This window comes from Ascidiella aspersa, chromosome 6 (genome assembly GCF_963924565.1).
Source record: "Ascidiella aspersa chromosome 6, kaAscAspe10.2, whole genome shotgun sequence".
NCBI classification, from domain to species: domain Eukaryota; kingdom Metazoa; phylum Chordata; class Ascidiacea; order Phlebobranchia; family Ascidiidae; genus Ascidiella; species Ascidiella aspersa.
In genome coordinates, this window is record NC_139452.1 from 250,149 (window position 1) to 273,986 (window position 23,838).

Below are 23,838 nucleotides of genomic sequence, written 5' to 3' on the forward strand. Positions count from 1 at the left end.
GTTTAATTCAAACTTAATAGTGAATTTTTCTGAAACTTAAAGTGTGTATAATATTGGCTTATCGCCAACATTCTCACATTAGTTTATTATATTGTTGTATTTTGTAACACACATTTGAATACAATAGATCAGCAACCATCAATTGATTCACAATAATTAAGTATTTGATTAACAAACCTACATTTCGAAGCTGAAACGTTTAAACAAACAACAAGATTCAAACCATAACAATATTGCACACAGGGCTTATGACGTAACAATGCATCAGTAAAAGCGGGGAAAAACAGCAGCTTTACGTACAGCGGCATTATGACGTAACACACAATGTAGACAGCAAATAAATAAGGATAATACTTTCAACTACAAAATTGACGACACGACCACAAATGGACAACTCAGGAATGTAGTGGGGAGTGTGGGAATGGTGATTCCACGCTGTTGAAAGTGATTCAAGAAACAATCGCTTGCTATTGTTGCATCACAAGCATATTAACGTTGAACTAGTTATGACGTCATACTAACAAAAGTTAAGCGCTAATGACGTAATAGGTGGTAAAGCTCCCGTAGCCAGGTATTGCGAAATGCACCAATAACTCAACAGACAAATAATGAAATATGTTCCACAATCTGCGGGGCTTCGAGTAACAACTTGGTGAGTATATTCTCTGCTTGAACTTCTAAACAACTTTGCCAAACCGAAATCTCCCAATTTTTAAAGTTGTTGGGCTTTAAATCCTACAAACGAGTTCAGAAATTGCAACGTTCGGCCATTTTTTTTACTTACTTTAGAAATTTAAAACAATATTCAAAAGATTTATATTTCTATTTATTCATAATATAATAAAATCAAATAGAAAAGTATTTCGCCGTTTTGGGCAATGGAAGGCGTAATTACAGTTAAATTGAAATATAATGAGCAACTTTATCACTATGCTGATTTCAACAACTTTATTTGGACGCCATTTTTTGTCAGTTTTAACCATTAGTGGTATGTCCGATACTAGGGAGTATTATGGAAACTCGTTTCGTACAAAACACGATTCCATTGAAACTGACACTTTGATTTTAAAAGTTATTTTGAAGAAATAGATTTGAACCTAATTGCTTCAAGTTTTTGTAAGGTAGCGTATGTAATGTATAGTTTATGATGAATGTCAAAACCAAATAGTTTAAGTAAATCGACTTCATTTTAAATAGGACGCTTCAATATGATCTTGTGCCATCATCAGTAATGTAACTTTTCAGTGATGTTTAGATATATTCCATTACATTAACTGATGATGATACAAGTTCATATCTAAACGTCTCAAGATGATGCCGATTCACTCAAACTATAAACCCGTTCCTAGTTCACCCAAGTATGTAGTTTAACACACTCTAAAGCAATTCAGACAAGTCTCTGGTGACTTTCCAGGATATTTTGCCGAGAAACATGGACAGGGGCCACTAATTGTTGGGACTACGTAAGGGGTTTATGAAAGGGTCCAGTCGAACCCAAAGTTCCCGGGTAATATGTTCCTAAACAATAAATAACAAACGCTAGGTGGCGTTAAAATCGCTGAAGTTCGTGCTGAACGATTGCGCAATCTTGGGTAATGACGCCACAGCTGCTTTACCCCAGGGGTTAAGTTTGGGGGGTTTCCCGTTCTGGGGGGCAGCCAGCGGGATGAGGGGGGCTGGCATTGATGACGCCATAACAGGAATGGAAGAAAATGGGTCGATGGAGGGGGTTTCCCCAAACGGGTCGTCGAAAGCTGGGTTGAGGTTGGATTTGGGCCGAGATTTGGGGGCGGGTCTTGGGGGTGCAGGTTTGGGGGGTACTGGGGTTGTTTTGGGGGGCACAGGGGCTGGTCTAGGGGGTATTGGAGCTGCTCGCTTCGGGACGGTCTTCCTGGGTTTGATCTGAGGAGGCTGGAAATAAAAAAATATGTTAAAACAGAAAACTTGCAACACAGAAAAAAGCTGGTAATCTAATTTATCGTGTTATTTCTGTGATATTTCCACTTCTTTTTAATTTCAAGTTGCAAATGTTAAAACTACTAAACACAACAACCTGAGATATTTACTGCTGTTAAGTTGTTGCTTAAATCGTTTAATACAAGTTTAGAAGGACATCGGGAGCATTCGGGATAGCTATAATAGGAATTAGTTGTCGCTGTCGGATTTCTAGCCCTTATGAAGCTGCTTTTTGATCAACGATTACGGCTTACATATTATAGTACATCTTTGTCCGGAAGGCATCGAAGACTCACCTGTCGATCAATGATGCAGGCAAGGCAGGTTTAAAAAACTAGACTGTAGTGAGGTTCAAACTCAAGACCAGCGTATGCGAAATAACACTTCGCTAATGTTGGGACAATGGCATCTCATTGCTGTGTCAATATTAAATGTAGTGCATATGCATAGTGTTAATACTAAATCAAACAATGAGATGTTAACAAAATATGTTCCATTGCTACCATTTCATTTCTTACCATTTCAATTTTAAATATATACAATTATACAGATATAGCAAAAGAAGCAACTAATCAGTAAATATAACACATATCAATAAAACTGACCCCCTCAAAAATGCTGAAGTCCATTGACGCCATTTGAGCGCTTAAATCCGAACCAGTTGAGCGCTCTCGGAACGGGGGAACCACCCCGCAATCACCGTTTGCCGCAGAATCACCCAGACGTGACAAAGCGTGGGAAAAACTCGCTGCTGCTTCCGGGAATGACGTCACAACAGGTTTCTCAGTGGGAGCAGGTCGATAGGAGATGGCAGGGGGTCGAGGAGGGGCTTTTTTGGGGGGTTTTGAGGGTGTAGGGGGGTCGCGTGTAACGCAGGGAGTGGAACTCGGTCGTGGAACGGCCGGTTCGTTGCGTAAAAGTGAGGGAGTGGAATGAACCGGTCTTAGAATGTCCGAAGAGTTTTCTCTCGGGAGAGTGGAGCCTTGGTTCAGTTGAAAGGGAGTGGAATTGGGTCTTGGAAGAGCGGTTCGTGCGGGGAGTAGAAAGTTGTCGGTGGAAGAGCTCTTGGGGAACGGACACTTCAGGGCGCTGGAGGTTAGTGAGTCGATTTCTTCATCGATCTGCTTGTTGGGGGATTCCCCGACCAGGTTGCTCTCATCGATGTCCGACCATTCTATGCAAATATTGGACGCTTATATGCAAATGAGGGGGTTCGCAGAACATTAACGATAACTTGGCGGCAAAATACGTATGCAGTTGATGTGTGATGTTTCAAGTTTAATGCCACATTACACCAAAGTACTTAGAGAAAATGCTACTAACTGTGCCAATGTTTTTTTTTGAAGGGGCAGCAAGACAAATAATTTCTCAACTATATATTACTTACAATAGATTACTTTATTATTTTAATAGATTACTTTCTTATTTTTACCAGTCTTTGAGTACTCACGTTTTTCAACATTCAGTTATTTTTATTAGAAGGGAAGTAATATGCAATAAAAAACGTTTTTAGGTTAAAAACCACTGGCTTGATATTCTGGTTGAAACTGTGAACTGAGTTAAACTGAAGCAAATCGGCCACAATTCCCAAGACAAGATAGAAAGAAAAAGGCGCAACTATCTACAATTGCACACACAGTTGCGAACAAACCTTTAAAGGTCCTCAGGCGAACTTTGCTTCCATCGAACGAACATCGATCAAACTCAAGAACCTCCTCCGCTCTACACCAGGTGGCGTACGCGAGCAGCAGGCAGCATCTGAACGATCTGCAACAAAACGATAATATCGGATCGGGGCCGATACCACGTCGTTATATCGGTCAGGGATGGCCGATATATTGTGATTTGTACCAATAACGATATTTTCTGATTTAAATTTATTGTCCTTTTAATTTATCGTTTTTAGATAGAAAAATCAACGAAGAAAAATGAAGGCAGGCGAATGGCCAGCAGTAACCTTAATTATTTTAAATAAAAAACCAAGTTGTATTTTAAAGCAGCCTTTATATTTATTGACAAAATACTAGCTGACACCTTTTTGATGTAGTTTTACTATGGTTAGCAATGCAGGTTATTTACCTGGATAAAAATATTTGCTAGAAAACATGAGAATACATTTAATACCGTCCAATTGAAATAAGTTATTGCTCTTTAATGTTAAATGTCAACTTTGCATTCTAATTTACGGAAATTTACGGATAACCTCGTTGGTTTAGTTCGCCTAATAATTAAATAATTGTATTCCTTCACAAGGACTAATAGATGAGCGATGCAAATAACCAATTTACAAGAAAACAAAGTTTAAAGAAACAATTAAAAGTTTATGTCCCTTTACTAATACAGCCTCGTGCTTTAAAATCAATCTGATAAAAATTACACAAAACCCCAAAGTCGGTTATTTCCCCCCAATGTCAAATCACCACAAACCTGCAGAGCACGAAATCTTGAAGCGCATTTTCCTCCAGAAATCTCTCGCATCGAAGCGAGTTAAAAGGCGCATCTTCCAAGTACATGTAAATAGACGCGTTAATCGGTTCCATTGTCCGCCTTATGTCGTCATAGAGGGACGAACGCTTTTCCGCGATTGCAGCCTCAACTTTGATGTCTATGTGAGCCACCACTGGTCTGGAATATAGAAAAAGCGAGGGTAAAGTTTGTTTAATTTGGCAGAAGCAGGTCTAATTACAACTCAAGATATCTGATACTTTTTATTTTATCACAAAAAACAATATTTTAGTCAAACTAAGAATATTGATCCATTGCCATGAACAAATTAAAAAAAAATAGAACATCAGAAAGTTGAATTTGTTTTAAGAATAAGAAAATTAGGAAATAATTAAATTGAGAAATTTAAATATATTGATTCATCGTTTACTTTTTTCAATTTTCGAGTAGGTTTTGCCGTCCGACTTAAATTTTTAAGTAATTTATATTTCACTTAAAAATCGTTTATTGTATTTATTCTGTTGGTGCACCAAAGTTAATTATCGGGTGAGATGTGGCCAAGCATTGCAAAAATAAAAACCCATTATTATTCGTTATAAAGTAATCTCAACTAACAAACCACCCTTGTTCAAATTAAAAAAAAATCTGCTGGACCAGCGTATGACGTCATTGTATATCCTAGCAACAGCGGAAGAAACTAATGACGTCATAAATATTTCACCTGTGATCTGATGTCTTAAGCTCAGTTCTGGAATATTGCTTCAAATCTCCACAATCGAAAGATGGGTCGGGCTCCTGCAAATAATACAATGATGTTGCTTCGTGGAAATATTAACATAACATCAACTTTGGATTTAGTGGCCTATTACTTATGACGGCAGATGGCTTTAATAAAAACAAGTAAAGCGGAATAACGCTTTTTAACCAAAACGTTTGGTTTAAAACAGTATCATGGCCTAAATATTTTGTTGAATACTAGATAAGCACTCAAATAATAACCTAAAGATATCAAAAACTAATAGTTTTAGTCAATTTCCGTCAGTTAATTACAAACATCAATTCCGTGAGAACATCCCCCTGCGTTTATAGGAATCTATAAGAAAAGTCCCGTTTAAATTGGTTTAAATTTTGCTAAGAATTAACATACAAACCTTTCCAGAAATGAGCTAGAATAGGTTTGTTCAGCGGCTTTTAAACTAGAGAACTTTAACATTAATGCATTAAAATATGAACTTATCAAATAACAAGTTAAGTTGATGACGAACCTGCCCGAGTATGATTTGATCCCAGGCTTGTCTGATCCACAAAACGCGATCCGTCCAAGCTGGAACTCTACACTTCTCACTCGTGTCGTAATCATCGGAGAAAAGATCATACTTGTAAGTTGGGGCGAAGTTGATGTCGCCCTCCATGAATCCCTGATGGAACATGTTTATTACTTTAATAAATTTGAAAAGTACAAACGTAAATAAGCTATATAAAAATGTTTTTAAGTAAAAAACGCTCAGTTATTATATCATTGCTAAAATGCACAAATTAATTTGGTACCAGATCGACAGCGATATAAGTCGATTATCGGACGAGTACCGATACTGGACTTGGTATCGCGTATCGGCTCCGTTCCGATATTATCGTACAAGTCGTAAAAGCAAGTATTTAAATGCGACAACTCATTATACGAGATTCGAACCACACTACTGAAGACCAATAAGAACAAGTTTATTTTTGTAATTAGGTACCCACTACAGACTAACTACAATAATAGTTTCCCCAACAAATTGAGAGGGCCGATAATATATTTGAGTAATTAACATAATCCTTTAGTAATCACCCGCAGTAACCCCTGCTTTAAATGACCCAAAGTGATCCCTGTTTTAAATGACTCATGGTAGTCCCACTTAAAATAACCAAAAGTAACCCAGATTCATATGACCCGCAGTAACCCCGGTTTTAAATGACCAGTAGTAACCTTGAATACGTTCCCCATGTTCTTTTGCGCGAGGAGCTGATCTTGCTCCTTCATTTTCTCCCACTTTTGCTCCTTGATGAGCAGTTTGACCTCTGACCCGGTGAGGTCGATCCTGTAGTTGAAGTCTCCGCACCAGAACACGTAATCGTGTGAGAATAAGCGGCGACCCTGATCCAAAAAGGCAAGTTGTAGCTTGGTAAGGGATAGAATGGTTCAAATGTCCCTACATTTTATGAAATCAATTTAAATAAAGTTAAGTTTTTCAAATATAGTTTGTAGGTCTTTAAAGAACTTAAACCGGATCGCTTAAAGCAGGGATGTCCAACCTGCGGCCCACCTGGTGTTTACGTGCGGCCCACCACCTATTGACACTTTCAGAAGCCTTTATTAAAAACAATTGTTTCGACTATCATCCAAGCGTGTAGAACGCACAGTATTTGATGTAGGCCTAATCTCACATTTTTTCTGAGACTATAATCAAGTCTGATGTCGCATTTCAACATCCATCAAAAACTTTGTGCACACACCATTGCTAAGCAAGATATGTGTTTTTCTAAATGTGTATTTTTCCGGACCATTTTAAGGAAATGTATCAGCCCAAAGATGTGAAAACTCAAATTTTCGCGCTTCGCCATAATAAAACTAATAAATATTCGAGATTACTTGCAAGTTCACTCTCCAAGAGCGGGTGTTTATAAGTTAAGTTGTTTTATGACGTCACGATATGACGTAACTTATGACGTCACTCCTTTAATTTGAGAGGTTTGGCGGCCCATCGAAATTTTTAAAGTGGCAATGCGGCCCATTCTGCTTAAAGGTTGGACATCCCTGGCTTAAAGTGTTTTGAATATAATTAGAACATAAAACAGTATAAAATTGTGTGATTAACACAATAAGAAATGAAAACAGAAAATTTGTTTAACTACGACTTTTTGGAAACTCATAATTTAAGCTACACATAAAATAAGTTCCAAGACTTTCGGAGAAACACAGAGTTTCTCTTTTCGCCAAATCAAAAACGCAAATTAATTGAAAAATCTAAAAAAACGCAAATTAATTGAAAAATATACAAAGACTTTTATATATTCATAGATTCGGCAACTCTGATGCCGTACTTTCCAAAAATGTCGGTATTGGAACAAAATACACAAAGTGTGCTGCACCCCTCAGCAAAACCCACCTTAGAGAATCCCAGTTTGTTCGATATTTCATCGTAATCGTTGTTTCTCTCCTGGACCTGGGTCTGACCAGCAGCGAAATGCGAACACACAAAGCACATCGAGGTGTTGTACAACATCAGGGAAATACCCACAGCCCCCTTGTTGCCCGCTGTACCCCCCATTCCTGTCTTGATCGAAGACATCGAAAGGTCCCTGGAGAAAAAAAAAATAATAAAATATCGCTTTTCTCTGGACTTAATTTTTGCGCTTGCTGCAATTGTCATTATCCTTCTCAACTTTAGTGATTGTTTTGGATTGTGTAAAAAAACAAGTAATGCCATTTACTTGAAAAAATCAATACTTTATAATGTTAGTTTTAACATTTTGCTAATTGATTTTGCCCTTCCCTCTTTTTACAACTCAAGATTATTTTTTTGTTTAAAGTTTTGAAAAACTTTTAGCAGTTTAAAAACAACTGCATAAACATTGTCAATAAAAAACAAAGTACAATTTTTTGGTTAACGCGTCATGCTACCTTCGGCGTGACGTCATGTTACCATACGTGGTGTGACGTCATGTTACGTGGTATGACGTCATGTTACTTTAAGTGTGACGTCATGTTTACCTCACGTGTTGAACGAGGTCTTTCCTTACGAATAGGAAGAGACAGACTCCGACGAGTTGTCCAGAAAGTAGAAGAACAAACTCCTGATCTTCATCAATCGTCTTCTGCAACTCCAAAGCCCAAGCTTGCTGGTTCGCTACACTGCAAGTGTACAAAAAAATAAAAAAAACAACAAACAAACAAGAGAGAATAGATGGCCCACGCTTGCTGTTAGCTGGGAAATGAAGGTGGTTTTGAATAAAGTTGGGTATTGTAAGGAAAAATAAGGTTTTAATTTGTGGTTTAAAAACTGTAAATCGACAAATTGACGTTTTAAATTAAATAAGAATAGATTCTAGGTTAAACCAGGGCTACTAAATTAGTAAAAAAAATTGCGTTGGCCCATTATTAACGTTTAATGAAAAACATGAAGTTTCAACAACACAATAAATTAATAAACCTTGTACATTATTTCAAATGTATTACGTCGCCCCAAACTTAATGACGTGGATTGGGACCGCCCAGGCGAGTAGCTCAATATATAAAGCGGGGCAGCAAATATCATGGGCGGCTAATAGAAAAAGGAGCAGTTTATAATGAGATCCGCCGAAGGCGCCGAATATTTTACGTTTTACATTCCTTTATCTTCTGATTTTGCGGTTTTACAGACTTTCTGAAAATTTCTATTTGTTATTTTTATACTCCTGGTACCGGTAGTTCCTGGTGGTTAAGTCAGTATTCGATTTATGACGATAGAAGGTAACGTAGGTTTTAAAAAAGTTTTAGTTATTATTGAAGTTGATAAATTTACACCTGGAATATTGCATAAGGTCAAAATACTTGCCTTGATGAGATACACATTTTTCGCGTTAATTCGACAAATTAAAAAGTACTATGAAACACAAGTAACACACCTAGGGGAACGTCGCGCACCGGTTGCGGAGCAGTGGGAGCACTGTCCTAAACCAGGCAAAATCACTGCTCGCAAACAAAACAATAAACGTAACAAAGAATAATACGTAAGCAAGGCGCTGCTACGTTTGAACAACCTTCCCGGCATCCGTACCACACGTTGGGTGGCGAGGAACCTAACATATCGTAAAAAGAAGGGATGTTATAAACAGAACATTAGGCCGAGGTGTTTGCTATTTATCTGTCAGACTCTTATGTGTTCATAATAACATAATTTCTGATATCGCTTTATGCCAAGCTCTGTGGCCCACTAAAAACAGCGCCCACTACTGGGCCATGAAGCAATGGAATTTGAAGAATTAAGCAGGCCGTTATTAAATAGATTGAGGATATTAAGGAGAAAAAATGCTTTTAGGAGAAAATGCGTTTTTGTTAAATAATAAGTTGTTTAGATAAACATTTCGACCCATATTTATTTAAGCACAACCAGAGTTTTAAAAACAATAAGCAAAAATTTTTGACAAATAAAACAATTTATAATGTACATAATCACAAACCTGGCGTTTAAAATGTTTCCAGCATTTAATTCCACCATTTCTTCGAATCCGATCGCGTAAATATCTGCTTGGTAGCTGCTACCGGCGTTCATCTGACAATTGGAAAGATAATGTTTGTAATTGTTAAATAAATTAAAGACTGAATTAATCCATATAGCGCCTCTCTTATTTTATTTGTGTTCTGTGAGGTTCTATCAGGCAGGCACGAGCGTCCGGTGGTATTTACCTAACAATTTGTATACGCCGCCAAAATGTCGTGACGAATGTAATTAATAGGGGAGCCATTTTGATTCATATTATGCCTGGTAGCAACAGTTTATATACTTAAGAAAATGGTGTTTTCATTAAGATTTATAAACATTAATGATTTAAAAAAAATTAAATAATATCAGTTCAAAATAATAATAAAACAATTTATTTTATTTTGTAAAATTATGCCACATTTATACAACGCTTTTAAATAAATATAGTTCCAACAAGGCAAAGTTATAACCAGCTATTGCTGCAACGGGATTCGAACCCCCGACCCTTGTAACACGCGACCACCAACCTTGGTGACGAAGTTAGCGGGGAAGATCCCTTCTACTTTTCCTTCTGTTCTGTTCACCGAACCTTTCAACCACTCGCCATTCTCCTCCAAAACATCAACCACCTGCAATCAGTTTGTAGATGACATTTAAAAAAGTTTGTACATTTCAGCAATAAATCGCACCTTTTAATGTTCATTTTGTATAAAATGAACCACATTATGGGCAAAACAACGTCCTACAAAATTACCATTTTAGTATTCATATTTTTATGTGAATACTGACTTATTGCCTAAGCACATTTTGTTTTACTTTTTTTTAAAATATAGAAGAATAGGCGAAAAAAAGCTTCTAGTACAAACTGAACCAATTTTTGCAGTAAAACGAGGTAGTTTACAGCAATCGAATACCTTTGACCTCCTTATTACGATTTAATCATAATCCACATTTTAAACGTAACGTAAGTTAGTGGGCTTGGAACATTGTTTATCTTAAAAAAAATGTCTTAATTTTACCAAAATTTGTCTTAATTTTATCAAAATTTGTCTTAATTTACCTCTTTTGGTTATTTACATCCAAGCAACACAGGATCGGATGGTTGCACTCCGGAAAAAAAGGGTTTGAGATATTTTTTTGACAAATATTAGGAAAACCCTGATAAAAGAACTTTCATATTTAAATAAAGCCCACCTCATTCTCCCACAGCGTGAGATCTCCGTCCACCCCGCTGTTGTATTCGTGCATTACAAGGTGCGGGTTGGAGAGCTCTTCAGCGTAAGTTGCTGGGAATATTCCTTCCTTATCAGCAACACTCCCGTGCAACCACTCACCACCGTCCAACTCAGCGTCAACTAAAAGTATATAGAGTCACTATTAACTAGCGATGATACTTTTATTCCGATATCGATAGTCGATACTTTGGACAAAAAGTATCGCGATACGATAACAAATGACGTCATTGATATGAAAAAAAGCAAACACTTTTAAAGTGGATAATCACTTATAACAAAATAAAAACCAAAATTATTACTAATGTAAAGTGTAATATTGTTATTGGGTTTAATACGTTACATTAATATAATCCATAAATGTGCCGCGGCAAACTATTGCGCTTTGAAAGATTTTTAAGTGTTACAATAACCATTGACGTCATTACTGAGGTTAAACGAGAAAAATAGATGAAATTGAACCGTTGAGGTTTTTTAAGGTTGTTAGGGCAAAACTTGCTTGAGCGTAAATAAGTTCAGTTACATCCAGTTTTTAACTTCATAGTTCTGGATAAATTTACTTTTTAAGTCTGAATTGATGCGTTGAATAAAAAAATAATGAGTAAAATACCGATATTAATTTGGCATCGAATCGGCGCCGATACCGCCCTAGTATCGGACAACTACCACCAGTTGGTATCGGTTATCGGCTTCGATCCAATACTATCGGACATTCGCCACACAGACCATGTATAACTCGTTAAAACTAAATTAAAACCAAAACTAGTCTCAACACAGTTTAATATTGGGCCGTTGTTAGATAGAGTGACTTTCAAACTTGCTCGATGATTTAAAACAAAAAAATTAGAATCCTGTAGAATTAAAGCTTGATCACACTAAATGATGCGACTCAGTAAAGTTGTTTCCTAAGCTTCCTGCGTTGCTGAGCGCATTTATTGCTTATATTAATGCTATGCCCATTGTAAAAAATCATAACGCTTCAGTATTGTGACAGAATTACAAATAAACGTTTAAAATAAACAAGGCATTGATTTTAAATATTAGGGTCGCCTGTACAAAGCGTACACATAAAGACAATTTATAATTATCTTAGTCACAACTTAATGTTAATGGTCGGTTCTTACCACTGATTAAATCTCCCACAGTGAAGTTTAGATCTCCGTCCTCATTTGAATCATAATCGAAAGTGGCTTGGATGTATCGGGTCTTTGAATTTTCACTATCTCCCATGAAAAGCCAGTCTTTGAGGGTCTGTAAAACACAAGTGTGACTTTAAATTTATTAAATTCTACTGAAGTATTCACAACAATTACTTAAAGATCAGACAATCCAGTTAAGCGTCTGCTAAAAATACTGTGCCAAAGTTCGAATTTAATTACGAATACTGAAATAACCAAGTTGTGAAATTGAATGATAATGGTGTATCAGATTAGTTTTCGGCCAATATTCGTAATTAATTAAGCAGTTTGGGAAAACATAAAAACTAAAACCCAAAGTTAATAAAAATTAAAATAATATAAGTACGTGGTTTAAAGATTTTTTGGCACTCATAGAGAACAGGCCCATCATATTTTTATCCCCCGAAAATAAACAAATATTTGTTTCCGAAAATGATTTGACTTGAATTAGGTTTCGTTTTAAAAAGTCACATAAAAATATAATTCTCCATTAAATTTTTTTTTCTTTTTAGGCAAGAAAACGAAAATTCTAAAAGGTGAACATTTGGTTTGTCATTGTCCTCGGGGGACTGTTACTTTTTTATTTATAAAAACATTTGAGAATCTTAATTAAAAGGGCTATAAAAGATATGGTAGCCCTAACGTAGCAGAAATAAGCATAATATGGTGGGCCTTAGATGGTGTTAACGAATTAGACAATGTGTTAAAAACTAATTTAGGGGAGAAGTTATTATAGCAAGAGGCTATTGGTTGGTTTGTTGCTTATAATATAAATGTGTGTTAAACATCCGGACCTTGTCTTTGTATGCGATAGACCTGAACAACTTCCCTCCATTCACATTCCAAGTTCCTACGCAAACCCTAATGCTGTATTCCTCGCTGAAAGTGGAACGACGTCGGTACAATTCACACATCGCTTGCTCTGAACCTTTAAAGTAGAATTAAGTTAGAAGTGGAGTTTTGATGCGAACATGTTTTGTGCACTTCGTGCTATAGTTGCAGCACTTCCTTATTGTTCTTATACACATTCATGCACCATTGTTCAGAACCTTGGGGAAGTGAATAAAGTTGAACTGGGATAACTTCTATACAATTTGTCTTTATATAGTGCCACCTGATTATCCTATTTAGAATTAGACAAATAGGGCCATTAACAAAGATTGGTAAAAGTTTAGACGAGATAAAATCGGTAAACCTTCAATAGAATACATAAGTTACGACAACATTTAAAAGACACATTTTTCCTATACCTATTAGTGAAAACTTAAATGCAGAAAAAATTAAACTGTGGTTCGGATCTGAACAAGACTCATTGAAACTATGCCAATAAACTGTGTAACTCTCTTGCGTGGTAATTGTAACAATAGTTTCAAAATAGTAGATTTTTTTTTCTACTTTTAGCATATAAAAGTTAACTAGTATAAAAAACAAAAATAATATCAACAAAATGTTGCAAGGTATGATTTGTACACCTGAACAGTGTCTGTTCATAAACAATAAAACCTGAGTAAAAAACGATCAGACATTTGTAAAGGTGTGTTACACAAATCACAACAAAAATACAAACTGAAAAATAGTTTTTACAATCAGTATAAAACTACAAAAAATAAACCTAAAAAAAATGGCCCAAATTGAAAAAATACTAGAAAAATGTTGAAATATGACCAAAATTTGAAAACTATGATTTATACACGTGTAAAGTGTGCTTCACAAAGCAAACCTACTTGATAAGAACTGGTGTGGGTCCAACAATGTCCTCGCGACATGTGTGAGATCGGAAGGTTGCATCGCCACTTGAAGCAGTTTGTCCATCGCCTCCTGCTTTCCTTGGTCAAGAAGGTTGTTCTGGATCGCTCGGGATAATGAACGAGCTCCGTCCTTTATCTTGCCAACCTAGTAACAGAAAGTTATTAAAAATTTCTTATTCCATCACACAATTAGTAGAAACCTGGCGAAATGTCAAGGTTAAATATGGTTATTACCAGGTTTTCATTAATATACCGGAGCAGTTTGTAGTTCTTTATTTACCAACCTATTAACACAAAGTTATTAACAATTTGTCGTTCCACACCACATCAATTCTAATATTGTTTTTCCGGCAAAAATTGTTTTATTGTACCAGCGTTTTGATAGACTATAAAGGAAAACTTCATCGGGGCAATGATTTAACAACTGGGCGAAAAACATTATACTTTAGAAGGGCCCCAGATTACATTTGTGGCACACCTATGTCTGTTCACTGTGCAGCTTTATTCGGTAAATTGTACTTTTTAATTTTTATACAATCAAAAGCTGTATTTTTACCCTGTTGTCGCATGCTTCATGTAGAATATTAAGTGCTTCGAAAGCTACGTCATTACTAGGGTTATGACCCAATCAGCCTGATATTTGTAATAAAATGTTTGTTTTTTTGCACAGATAAACAAAAATCAATTATCCTCATTTTTTGAAGGAAATGTTTAAACACTTGAAGCAGGGTACCATCGCCCAGTGGGCACCGATCAGACATTATCACACCAGTGCCACTGATTGATGCAAAGCTGTTATTATTTGCAGTAGGTGGGTTAATTAACGCCACTCAGTGAGGTTCATCACCTTGTCTTTCCCCTCCAAAGCGCCTGTCCCTGCGTACATCCGACTGATGAGGTCGCCAGTCGATTGCCAGACCGCCTTAAGCGCTTCATTGAACCTGGAAGTTAGTTGCGGGGAGGAACAAGACAAGGCTTCAAGCTGGCGCTCGATCATCTGGTGGAAACATGTGGTTAGTTTGATTTTACTTGGTACTGTTGTTAGTAGGTTTGCGTATTAGTATAGATGGAAAAATTAGGTTATAGTACCCAGAACTTGATGATATTGACCTAATTTTATTGATCACATCAACAATTAATAGAAACAGATGGATAATAAGGCCAGACATTGAAAAAATGCTCTGGCACTAGTTACATGGTGGTAACGTTTGCTTATTGGAATGGGTATAGAGCAGTGCTGGGATTTCCACTCGCTCGCCAATGCGAATGCCGACTGAATCAGTTCTTCTTATCAGAGCTACAGGACTCAGTTTGTGACAAATTGTGCTAAACGGTTGGATATCTACGCATTCAAATATCTGGTTAACACGTGAAAATTTGGTAAATATTTTTGATTAGTATTGAATTTAAAAAATGTGGCCCACAAAAACAAACTGCTGCAAATATGAAAAAAACTGTGTAGGCTGATTTTTAGATTAGGAGTATTAAAGTATAGCGGATCAACAGAGATAATAAGGCATTTTTTTACTGTACACAACTGTTAGATCAGGGGTTCTTAAACTGGGTTCCATGGACCCCTTGGGGGTCCGTGAACTAGTTTTAGGGGGTCCACGAAGGTCTAATTGAAATATTAGTGTATATTTAAGAAGTAATCAATTTATTAGAGAAAACAATTTAATTAAAAATAAAACGGTTTTGCACTGAATGTATTTAGATTCCATTTCACTTTTAACATTTTTGGACCGAAATCAGCAAATTTATGAAGTCTATTTGTACTGTGACGTCAATTTATGACGTCATTTTATTAATTTTTGCTTCCTACAATGGTCCACGCGAAGCCAAAAGAAAATTGTAGGGGTCCGCGGTAAAAAAAGTTTAAGAACCCCTGCGTTAGATGTTTTACCTGCAATCCCACAGCAGTTTCAACACTGTTCGTTCGGTCCAAGCAGTCGAGGCAATTCACTCGTAAAACACCTTTCTGTTGTTGCGTGCCACTGACGTCACCGCTCTCGTAATAAACACCCCATGACGTCAGCAGTGGAGAAAGCTTGTCTGCAAGAAAAATACATTTAAAAAAACTACATTCCTGAAAGTATGACAAATTAAACTTATGTTGGTGCTTGGAAAATTTATTTTGCTTTAAAGTAGCAGGTAATTTCTCTAAAACGTAGAAAGGTAATTTGAATACAAAATCCTGACAAAACGAATAAGAGTTTACCTTTAAATTAACTTTTTGAGAAATATGTGTAAAGCACAAAATGTAAACAGACCAAATTACGTTCTCACTCAACAGTCTGTCGACATTTGTAAAACCCTAACAAAATAAAATAGAATTTGATTCTAACTTTTTTTCAGTTGTATTTTTATTCTGTGTAATGTTGTTTATAAATGAACTCGTTATAAAGCCACCAAAGATAAACTTGTTTAATTCTCACCTAAAAGTTTCGCAACATTTGCAAACTTCCCCCCAACTCTGCATTCTGAATGATAATCAAAGTTGATAAAAGTGGTCGCTTCGGCAAATGAACTCTTCTCGTGGTGGTTCTACAATAAAAAGTTAAAATATAAAAAAATGCAACAACTATGTACAAAAGATTACACCTCAAGCGAATATATTGCAATAACACAAAAAAATTAAAAATAAACAAAATGTACATAGTAAGAATACCAAAGCACATACAGCAGTAGGCGATAAGAATGTAGGTCACTGAGAGCAGATAAGGCCATCCAAGTAACTCGGATATTAAAAACAAATAGTGGTATGGAATCTTGGTCTACATTTATATCGGGATTGTGAAATATTATTTCTGTGGTTTCCTTAATCAATAATCGACGCCAACATCCACTTGTCATCACAGAGTATAACTAATGAAGAATTAGATGCCAAAACATTTCTGTTGTAAGATAAAATTAAACCACCCTTAACTTTAAAAACAGCTCTACCTAAACTGGTGCTAAACCCAAACCACAGTCTAAAATGCAAAACTTGGCAAAATTTTGTAAATATAATGGCATTTTTGTTGCAAATTAGATAATATTAATTTATGATTGGACACTCCTAATAACAAGCACAGCTTTATTAACATTGTCACCACACCACCTTATATATATCTTGTAGCAAATTAAATCTTGGTGGTTTTCATGAATATGTTTCAATCAGGGCTAAAATTCCGACTCTACAACCTACAACCTGTGTTTTTATGAAACTAAAATAAGATAAATATTCAGCAATCCACTTAAAGGGGTGTAATATATTTCGATCACTATACATGGTTGGAAAATATTCCCTGATATTCCACCTTTACAATTTACAGTTGGCGGCCATATCAGTTTTAAAATTTGGTACTGCGCATGCCCATGTCGGTCTCGGTTAGTTTTACGAGGTCTTACTCGAGTCCCAATTCCGCAACTTTTTAATATTACCTGGAATGCTTGCGTTAGACTTGCTTCCCCCTCCTTCGAACCGAGCAGATTGACGATTGCGCAAGAACCGTAAAGTTCATTGATTTCACTGAGATGTCTGGAGAAATATACAAGCAAGAGATAAACATATTGTGGCAGGTTGTCCATTTAACAACTAAGATTTCAAGTTAAACGCTTTTAGATTTTATGAGAAAACCTATCTTACCAATTGTAAATTTAAAATGTGTTAAAAACACGTTTTAAACAAAAACAAAGTTAATAAATTGAATTGATTTAACTTTTTTTGTTCATATTTATTGCTTGCTAAAATGAAAAAAAAAGCTGAACATTGTTTTTTAGTGTTATGTCCAGTTTTTTGTTTGCCCTTTTATAAATATTGCCAAAATTATAAACATAATAAGCAAAGTTAAATCTACATTAATTTATCCATTAAATCCATTTTTCTCTGAAAATGGTATATAATTTACAGTACTTCTAACTAACAGTGTAATTTGGATAACACCTTTAGAAGTTCATAATATCATAACAGTTGTACGCCAAGTGAAACCTACTTTTCATAAGCTTTGAATGAAATTTCAAACGGCATTGGGAGTTTGACTTTATGTGATCCGACGTTTAATCCTGGTTGTTCCCAGTGCAATGGAACCGATCCACGAATTTGCAAAAACGACGACCATTTCTCACCAACGATAATTAACTGTGTGGAATAAAGAGAAACAGGGTAAAGTTTAGCTCTTCATCAACAAAACCAATAAAACAAAATGTATATGTACCAATAAGCAGTGATGGAAATGATAATTCTATAATTAGAGCTTCTCAAACTGGGAAACTCAAACGGGCTTAAAGGGTCGTAAGTAAATCTGTACAATTTTTTTTACAAAGCATTACATTTATAAAATTGTTATGTTTTTCTTTTTGATATGCTAATGACAAACTTGATGCAAAACAAAACCCTTAACATGCTAATTACCTCAACAAATGAGTGCGAAAGCAGACACCAAGAAATATTATGTGATAAACTGTTAAACTAGGGGGATCGCAAAAAGTTTTTATAAATTAAAAGGGGTGGCAGACTGAAAAAGTTTGGAAGACCTGATTTAATTAAACTTTAAAAATATAATTCCAACAGTTTTTTTTTTTTTTTTTTTTACAACTTTAGCAATGGAAAACAAGTAATTTAATTTTTACTTGAAATTATTTTTTACTTGATACTTGAAACTAATATACAAATATTAAACAAACTGGAACCAGCAATTTCGGGAATAACACTGGCCAAATATATCGGTTCATATCAAGGTTTTGTGGGTTCTGAACTTACCTGTTCACTTTCAACAAAGTTTGCAACGTTTCCGTCGTCATCGACTCCCCTCACGTTATACCGAGTTCCAACACGATCACAACTCAGCCGAGATATCACGCAAGCTTGGGCCTACATAAAGTACATTGGTTAGATTCACTTCACAATAGACATCATTTAACGAAGGATAGAAGATATTTTCCTCTAACTTACAAAACATATGATTTTGTAATCACAATCATAAGTGCAAATTGGTTCCCAGGTTTGTCAGTAATTCAAAGCAAAGTGAGATTTACAAAATCTTCAAATCAAATGTAAACAAAACAAAACAATTGTAAAAATCTTAGTGTTGCCGTCAAAGAGCTTTTTCATTTTTTTTCTATAGCATAATTTATACCAGCCATATAACAGATTTCTCTGTAATTTACACACAATGTTGGTCCAATTTTGGAAATAATTTTAAACAAAGGGATTTTTTGATTTATAAACCCATGTTTAATATTGCATCTTTAACCAGATATTTAATAAGGCTACCTTGACTTAAAGTAGCTAACTTACAACTTTTATATAAAGGTGTTCAGTGCTTTTGTGTAAGTGTCAAATCACACAACTAAGCCAACATACGAAATATTTAGTTTATGTAAAACCAGTTACCAAACCTACTGGATTTTATTTTGAAACGTCAAAATATTTGTCGACAGTTTAATTTATGTTAACAAACTAATTCATGGATGTATATTTCTTTAAAGTGCAAATTTAAATCAATAGAATGAAGCAATTCAATTTTGGACAAATGTTATTGATTTGTAAAACAGACATGACCTAGTTGAAAAGCCCATGAAAATCAATACTTTTTATTACAAGATTCAACTTTGAAGCTCTATTCTATAAGTAGCTGCTGACGTTTTTTGTGGCTGCTTTAAACAGAACAATTTTCACAATTTTTTCAACAGACGATTTTTAAAATATTTGTGAATTTACCATTGTGACATAAATGCTGTATATAAACACAACAAAAAAGGTTAAAAAGTTATTTAAACTTTTCTTGTGGATGGTTACACTTTATAAGGTTTAAATTTGGTGACAGCTAAGTAATTTAAATGACCGACAAGAGGCAACTATTTCATCTAATTTTTTAAAATCACTAATCTGCTCATTTTTAACTATTCTGCTAAAAAGTAGAAGATGTTTTGAAAGACAGTTTGAAAAATTTGAGATACCTCTTTGGTTCCTTAAAACACCTAAAACCTTAAGCATTAAACTAAAACTACTTTCATTCTTCAGGTAAGATTGTTTACTAAAAAATACAAGAATAATTTATCGGGCATTTTGTAGGTAAACAAATATCTTACAACATAATCAAACTGCAAATTTTGAAGCATAATGGTTGGAGGTTTTGGTCAAGATGTAGAATAAATATCAAAGCTCATACAAAAGTGGGAAGCATTTCATACGTTTGAGAAGATATTTGAAACATTCAAAATAGTACCTACTCTTGTATGGGCTTTCATATTCCTAAAGTTCAAATTGTAATGTAGAAAAGGCAAATCAGAGCTAACCTATCTACATTTCTTAACAAAAGAACAATAAGCACAAGCCATTGTGAGTGAAAATCCCTACGAAACTCCATTGTATTAAAGTCTATATTGTTTTCATGAGTTTCACTTTCCATTTAATAGCTATTATTAAAAAGGAGTGGATACTGGATAACCATGGGTGGGTTACAAAATAAAAATAAACTAAAATGAAAAACTATTTTTGTTTCTCTGTTACTAATTTGATGCAACAATAGTTAAGAAGCTAAGCTGGCAAAAACGCCTAGAGTAATTTGATATTCTCATACAAAGCTAACACAGCAACAACAAAGATTTCCTGACAATGCTTGCTAGAAGCAAATTAGCTTTTTAATACCCTCTTGGGAATTCTGTCTTTTACATTCTAGTTGGTTTATGTTTTCTTCTTACATTTCTTTAAATATATTTGGAAAGATATTTTGCAAACTTTTCTGGAATTTCTCATTTAAAACAAATTTCATAGGTTTTTAAATATTTTTGTGTAAAAATGTTACTTTGATTTTAAACCAGTGCGTTGAGTAATGTTGTACTTGATTTACAAAACATTTACTTTATTCTGTAGAAGTATTGTGTCACTCAATGTTAATGTTGCCACAAAAATAAATTAGGAATACTTTTCGACTGTCTTTACATTACCTCTTGTAAATAACTAAATGTTTTAAAATAAAGTTTAGTCTGTTTAGTAACGAAAGTTTATTATAAATTATTTATTTTTTAATTGCATTTTGCAAAAAACATATATCTTTCAGTATCAGGATTCTGTTCTGTCTGTCTTTTAATGTAAAATCCCCACATTACCTGTTGTGCTCCGACGTATATTGTCCTTATGTCGATTCCCCCACACATAAGCTCTACGCACCACGGGCTTGCGTCTTCGTGGCGAACCGAAAAGTAGTTCAGAAGGGATCGGTTCCTGAAACAAAAACAGTAGGCTCAAAAAAGTTGAATTACAACCTGTCTGTTACGGATGCCCGATAATATCGGATTGGAACCGATGCCAAGTGGTGGTATCGGTACTCGTCCAATACTAGGCTGCTATTGGTGCCGATCCAGGAATTTTTAATATAAGAATTTCGACAATTTGCGATCCATCACAGTCATTTTAACCTTGAAAGGTAAAAATATCAAAAAGTAGCAGATTTAAAAACTGGAGGTACATAAAAAAATTACATTTGTCCATTAACAAAGTGGTTTATATTAAATAAAAGCATCCAGGTTTGATGTATTTTAGTTTCTTTCCATAATATCAACACTAGTTCAGTTATGAACAGGCAAAATATTTTGTACTTGTTTAAACCTACATCATGATCTTTATAATAACGCCCACAACAAAACGTTACACTAACAACAAAATGCAGTTTTAAACGGCAACGACAACTTTGGGTCTGCTGCTATACACAGGGTTGTCACACTTTGTACAAAAACATAACATTTAAAAGATATACATATAGTTTTGTTCAAAGACTTAAAACTAGATCATTCAACATGTTTTGATAGGAAAAGAAAAGAAAACAGTATAAATGTCAAGGTCAACACTCATTTTTTCATTAGCTACAACACTTTCTAAACATAACTTGCTGCACATAAAATATCTTAAAAGAAAAAAACATATTTTTTTCGAAAAACTTTTCAATTTGCAAAACCACAGCTATCAAAGATAGAAATATTGTGTTTCAATCTTATATACAGGTGTTATGCTGCCTGTTGGGTATCCTCGGGCCTTATTAAACAGATAAGAAGGAGTTCATTGAATAGATAAACATATAAAGGTGACATTTAATCACATTTCCTTAGTGTGGTTTCCTGTTACTGAAGCTATGAATCAACTCACCATAGAAATCGGTCGGTTTTGACTTTATTAGCTGAGCAAGTTATGTCGTAAGCCTTCCTACCTTCTTCGCTGTTGCAAAGTGCAAAGTAGAACGAACCGGAACATAAAAGTCGCTTAATCTGCATAAAAAACAACTTTTTTTTTATATATTTGCAAATAATAAACAAATCTTAAACTTCTCTGCATGTTCAAACACTTTATTTTTAAATTAAAAAAACAATTCATGTCAGTCATTAAAGCTTTCTGAATAGGCAAACCTCTGAAAATGTGCTTGAATCATGATTTTCTCCGTTAAGTGTGACAAAAGCGACATCATTCACTCGGAGAATGTCGCTCTCGAATATTTTGCCGACACTTCTGCATCCGGTGACAACCAGCAGAAAATGGACAATGCGTTTGCCTGAAAATAGAATTATTATATTATACTTTAATCGTAAAAGTTTGATAATCTTGCTTCACTTTTTGATGCTTTACTAAAAAAGTATTTTACAGTTGATGAAATTTTAAGTAATTTTACCCCAAAACTTGAAAGCAATGTAAATTATGACGGTGAGTTTGTTCTTGAACTCTTTACAAGAATAAGTTTCGTAAATTAGAAAGTTTGGTTAATCTTGATTTGACTTCTGTTTAAAAAATTATACTTTAAAGTTATTAAACCACAAAACAAAGAAGTGATTCCATTATGAATCTATCAATCTACGTTTATATCAACCATTCACCTATGAATTTGCTAAGGACTCCTAAGCAACCGTAACCATCCAGGATTTTGCTACTTGATTCTTTAAGTTCTTTTTCTTGTGTTTTCTCTAAAAAATAAACAGACTAGTTAAGAAAGAATGCTGAAATAAAATGACTTTCACAATTTAAAATAAGTGTTTTTCAACCCATGGGTCATGGCACAAAATTTGGTGTTCATTTAATTTGGTTGGGTCGCCAACTCCAGTCCTTTGCATAGTTGATTTGTTAATATTGGTTTTAAGCAAGGAATGTGTAATACAAAAGAAACTACGAACTAAAAGATAGACATGGCTCATATTCATTAATTTGAACTTATTTATGCAACTGTCATATGTTTTGCTTACAACAAGTTCAGACAATTGGGCCACCAAAGTTTTGTTCTTAAATATATCCTCACTATTTAGGTCACCACAAAAGTGTTGAGGAAAATCTGATTTGAAACATTTGTAAGTTAAAGCGTTGGTCGAATACAGATTAGTGAGCCAATATATTTACCTTTCTTAAAAAATCTATATACAAACAAAATGTACCACAAGAAGGTATTTAATTTCTGAACAATTTATATTCTTATTTAAAACTATGATATGTGTCATAAATTAATTCAATCATAAAATAATACAATTATGGATTAGAGACAAGGTTTTAATCCTGAAAATGATAAAACATTGCGGTGATAAATATAGCAATATCTCTAATAAGTTTATACTCACTTGCAGGGAAAATGCACCCGTTCTCAAGCACAATGACATTGTCACTGTTTTTGTGGTCGAGGATTAATCCAGAGCTGCTTTGCAGTTTCAAAACTTTTAAATGACGGCTAACTACCGACATATTAAAGAATTAAAAAACAGAAGCACAGCAGACCTAAATTGCAACAGGATAAAAAATTGAGATAAAATAATATGAATCAACATCAAATAACTAAAGGTTTCTTATCTTTCAAACTAGGCTGTAAAAAAAACTTTCTTTCAACCCCCCCCCCCCCAAGAGTCAGAGGACTTTTTGAGTCCCAAGTCTGACTCCAGCCATACATAAGTGAGAAATTCACCACAATTTATCATTTTTCTAAGTTCAAGTGTGCTATATAAATTAATCTGGTGTGTACACAAATTGCTTTAAAAAAAAATATTTGGTGTGTTGCATCTGCCACAGAATCCAGACTGGCCTGAGGTTTAAAATCCTACCACAACA

General features: G+C 34.8%; 1 protein-coding gene across 1 annotated transcript; it reads right to left on the reverse strand.

Moving 5' to 3' along the window:
• On the reverse strand, positions 1-23,478 carry LOC146139034 (synaptojanin-1-like). The gene is made up of 26 exons (XM_083393063.1): positions 23,358-23,478; positions 22,629-22,715; positions 22,167-22,309; positions 21,910-22,028; positions 20,877-20,991; positions 18,526-18,636; positions 17,759-17,904; positions 17,208-17,304; positions 16,220-16,328; positions 15,688-15,836; positions 14,632-14,781; positions 13,761-13,929; positions 12,831-12,964; positions 11,983-12,109; positions 10,821-10,981; positions 10,154-10,255; positions 9,604-9,695; positions 8,156-8,296; positions 7,551-7,743; positions 6,371-6,538; positions 5,667-5,819; positions 5,123-5,196; positions 4,384-4,581; positions 3,608-3,723; positions 2,562-3,130; positions 1-1,911 (listed from the first exon to the last, which is right to left on the reverse strand). The coding sequence occupies exons 1-26, from the start codon at positions 23,476-23,478 to the stop codon at positions 1,540-1,542; spliced, it is 4,116 nt and encodes a 1,371-aa protein (XP_083249189.1). The 3' UTR covers positions 1-1,539.
• Between the last annotated feature and the right edge of the window lie 360 nt (positions 23,479-23,838).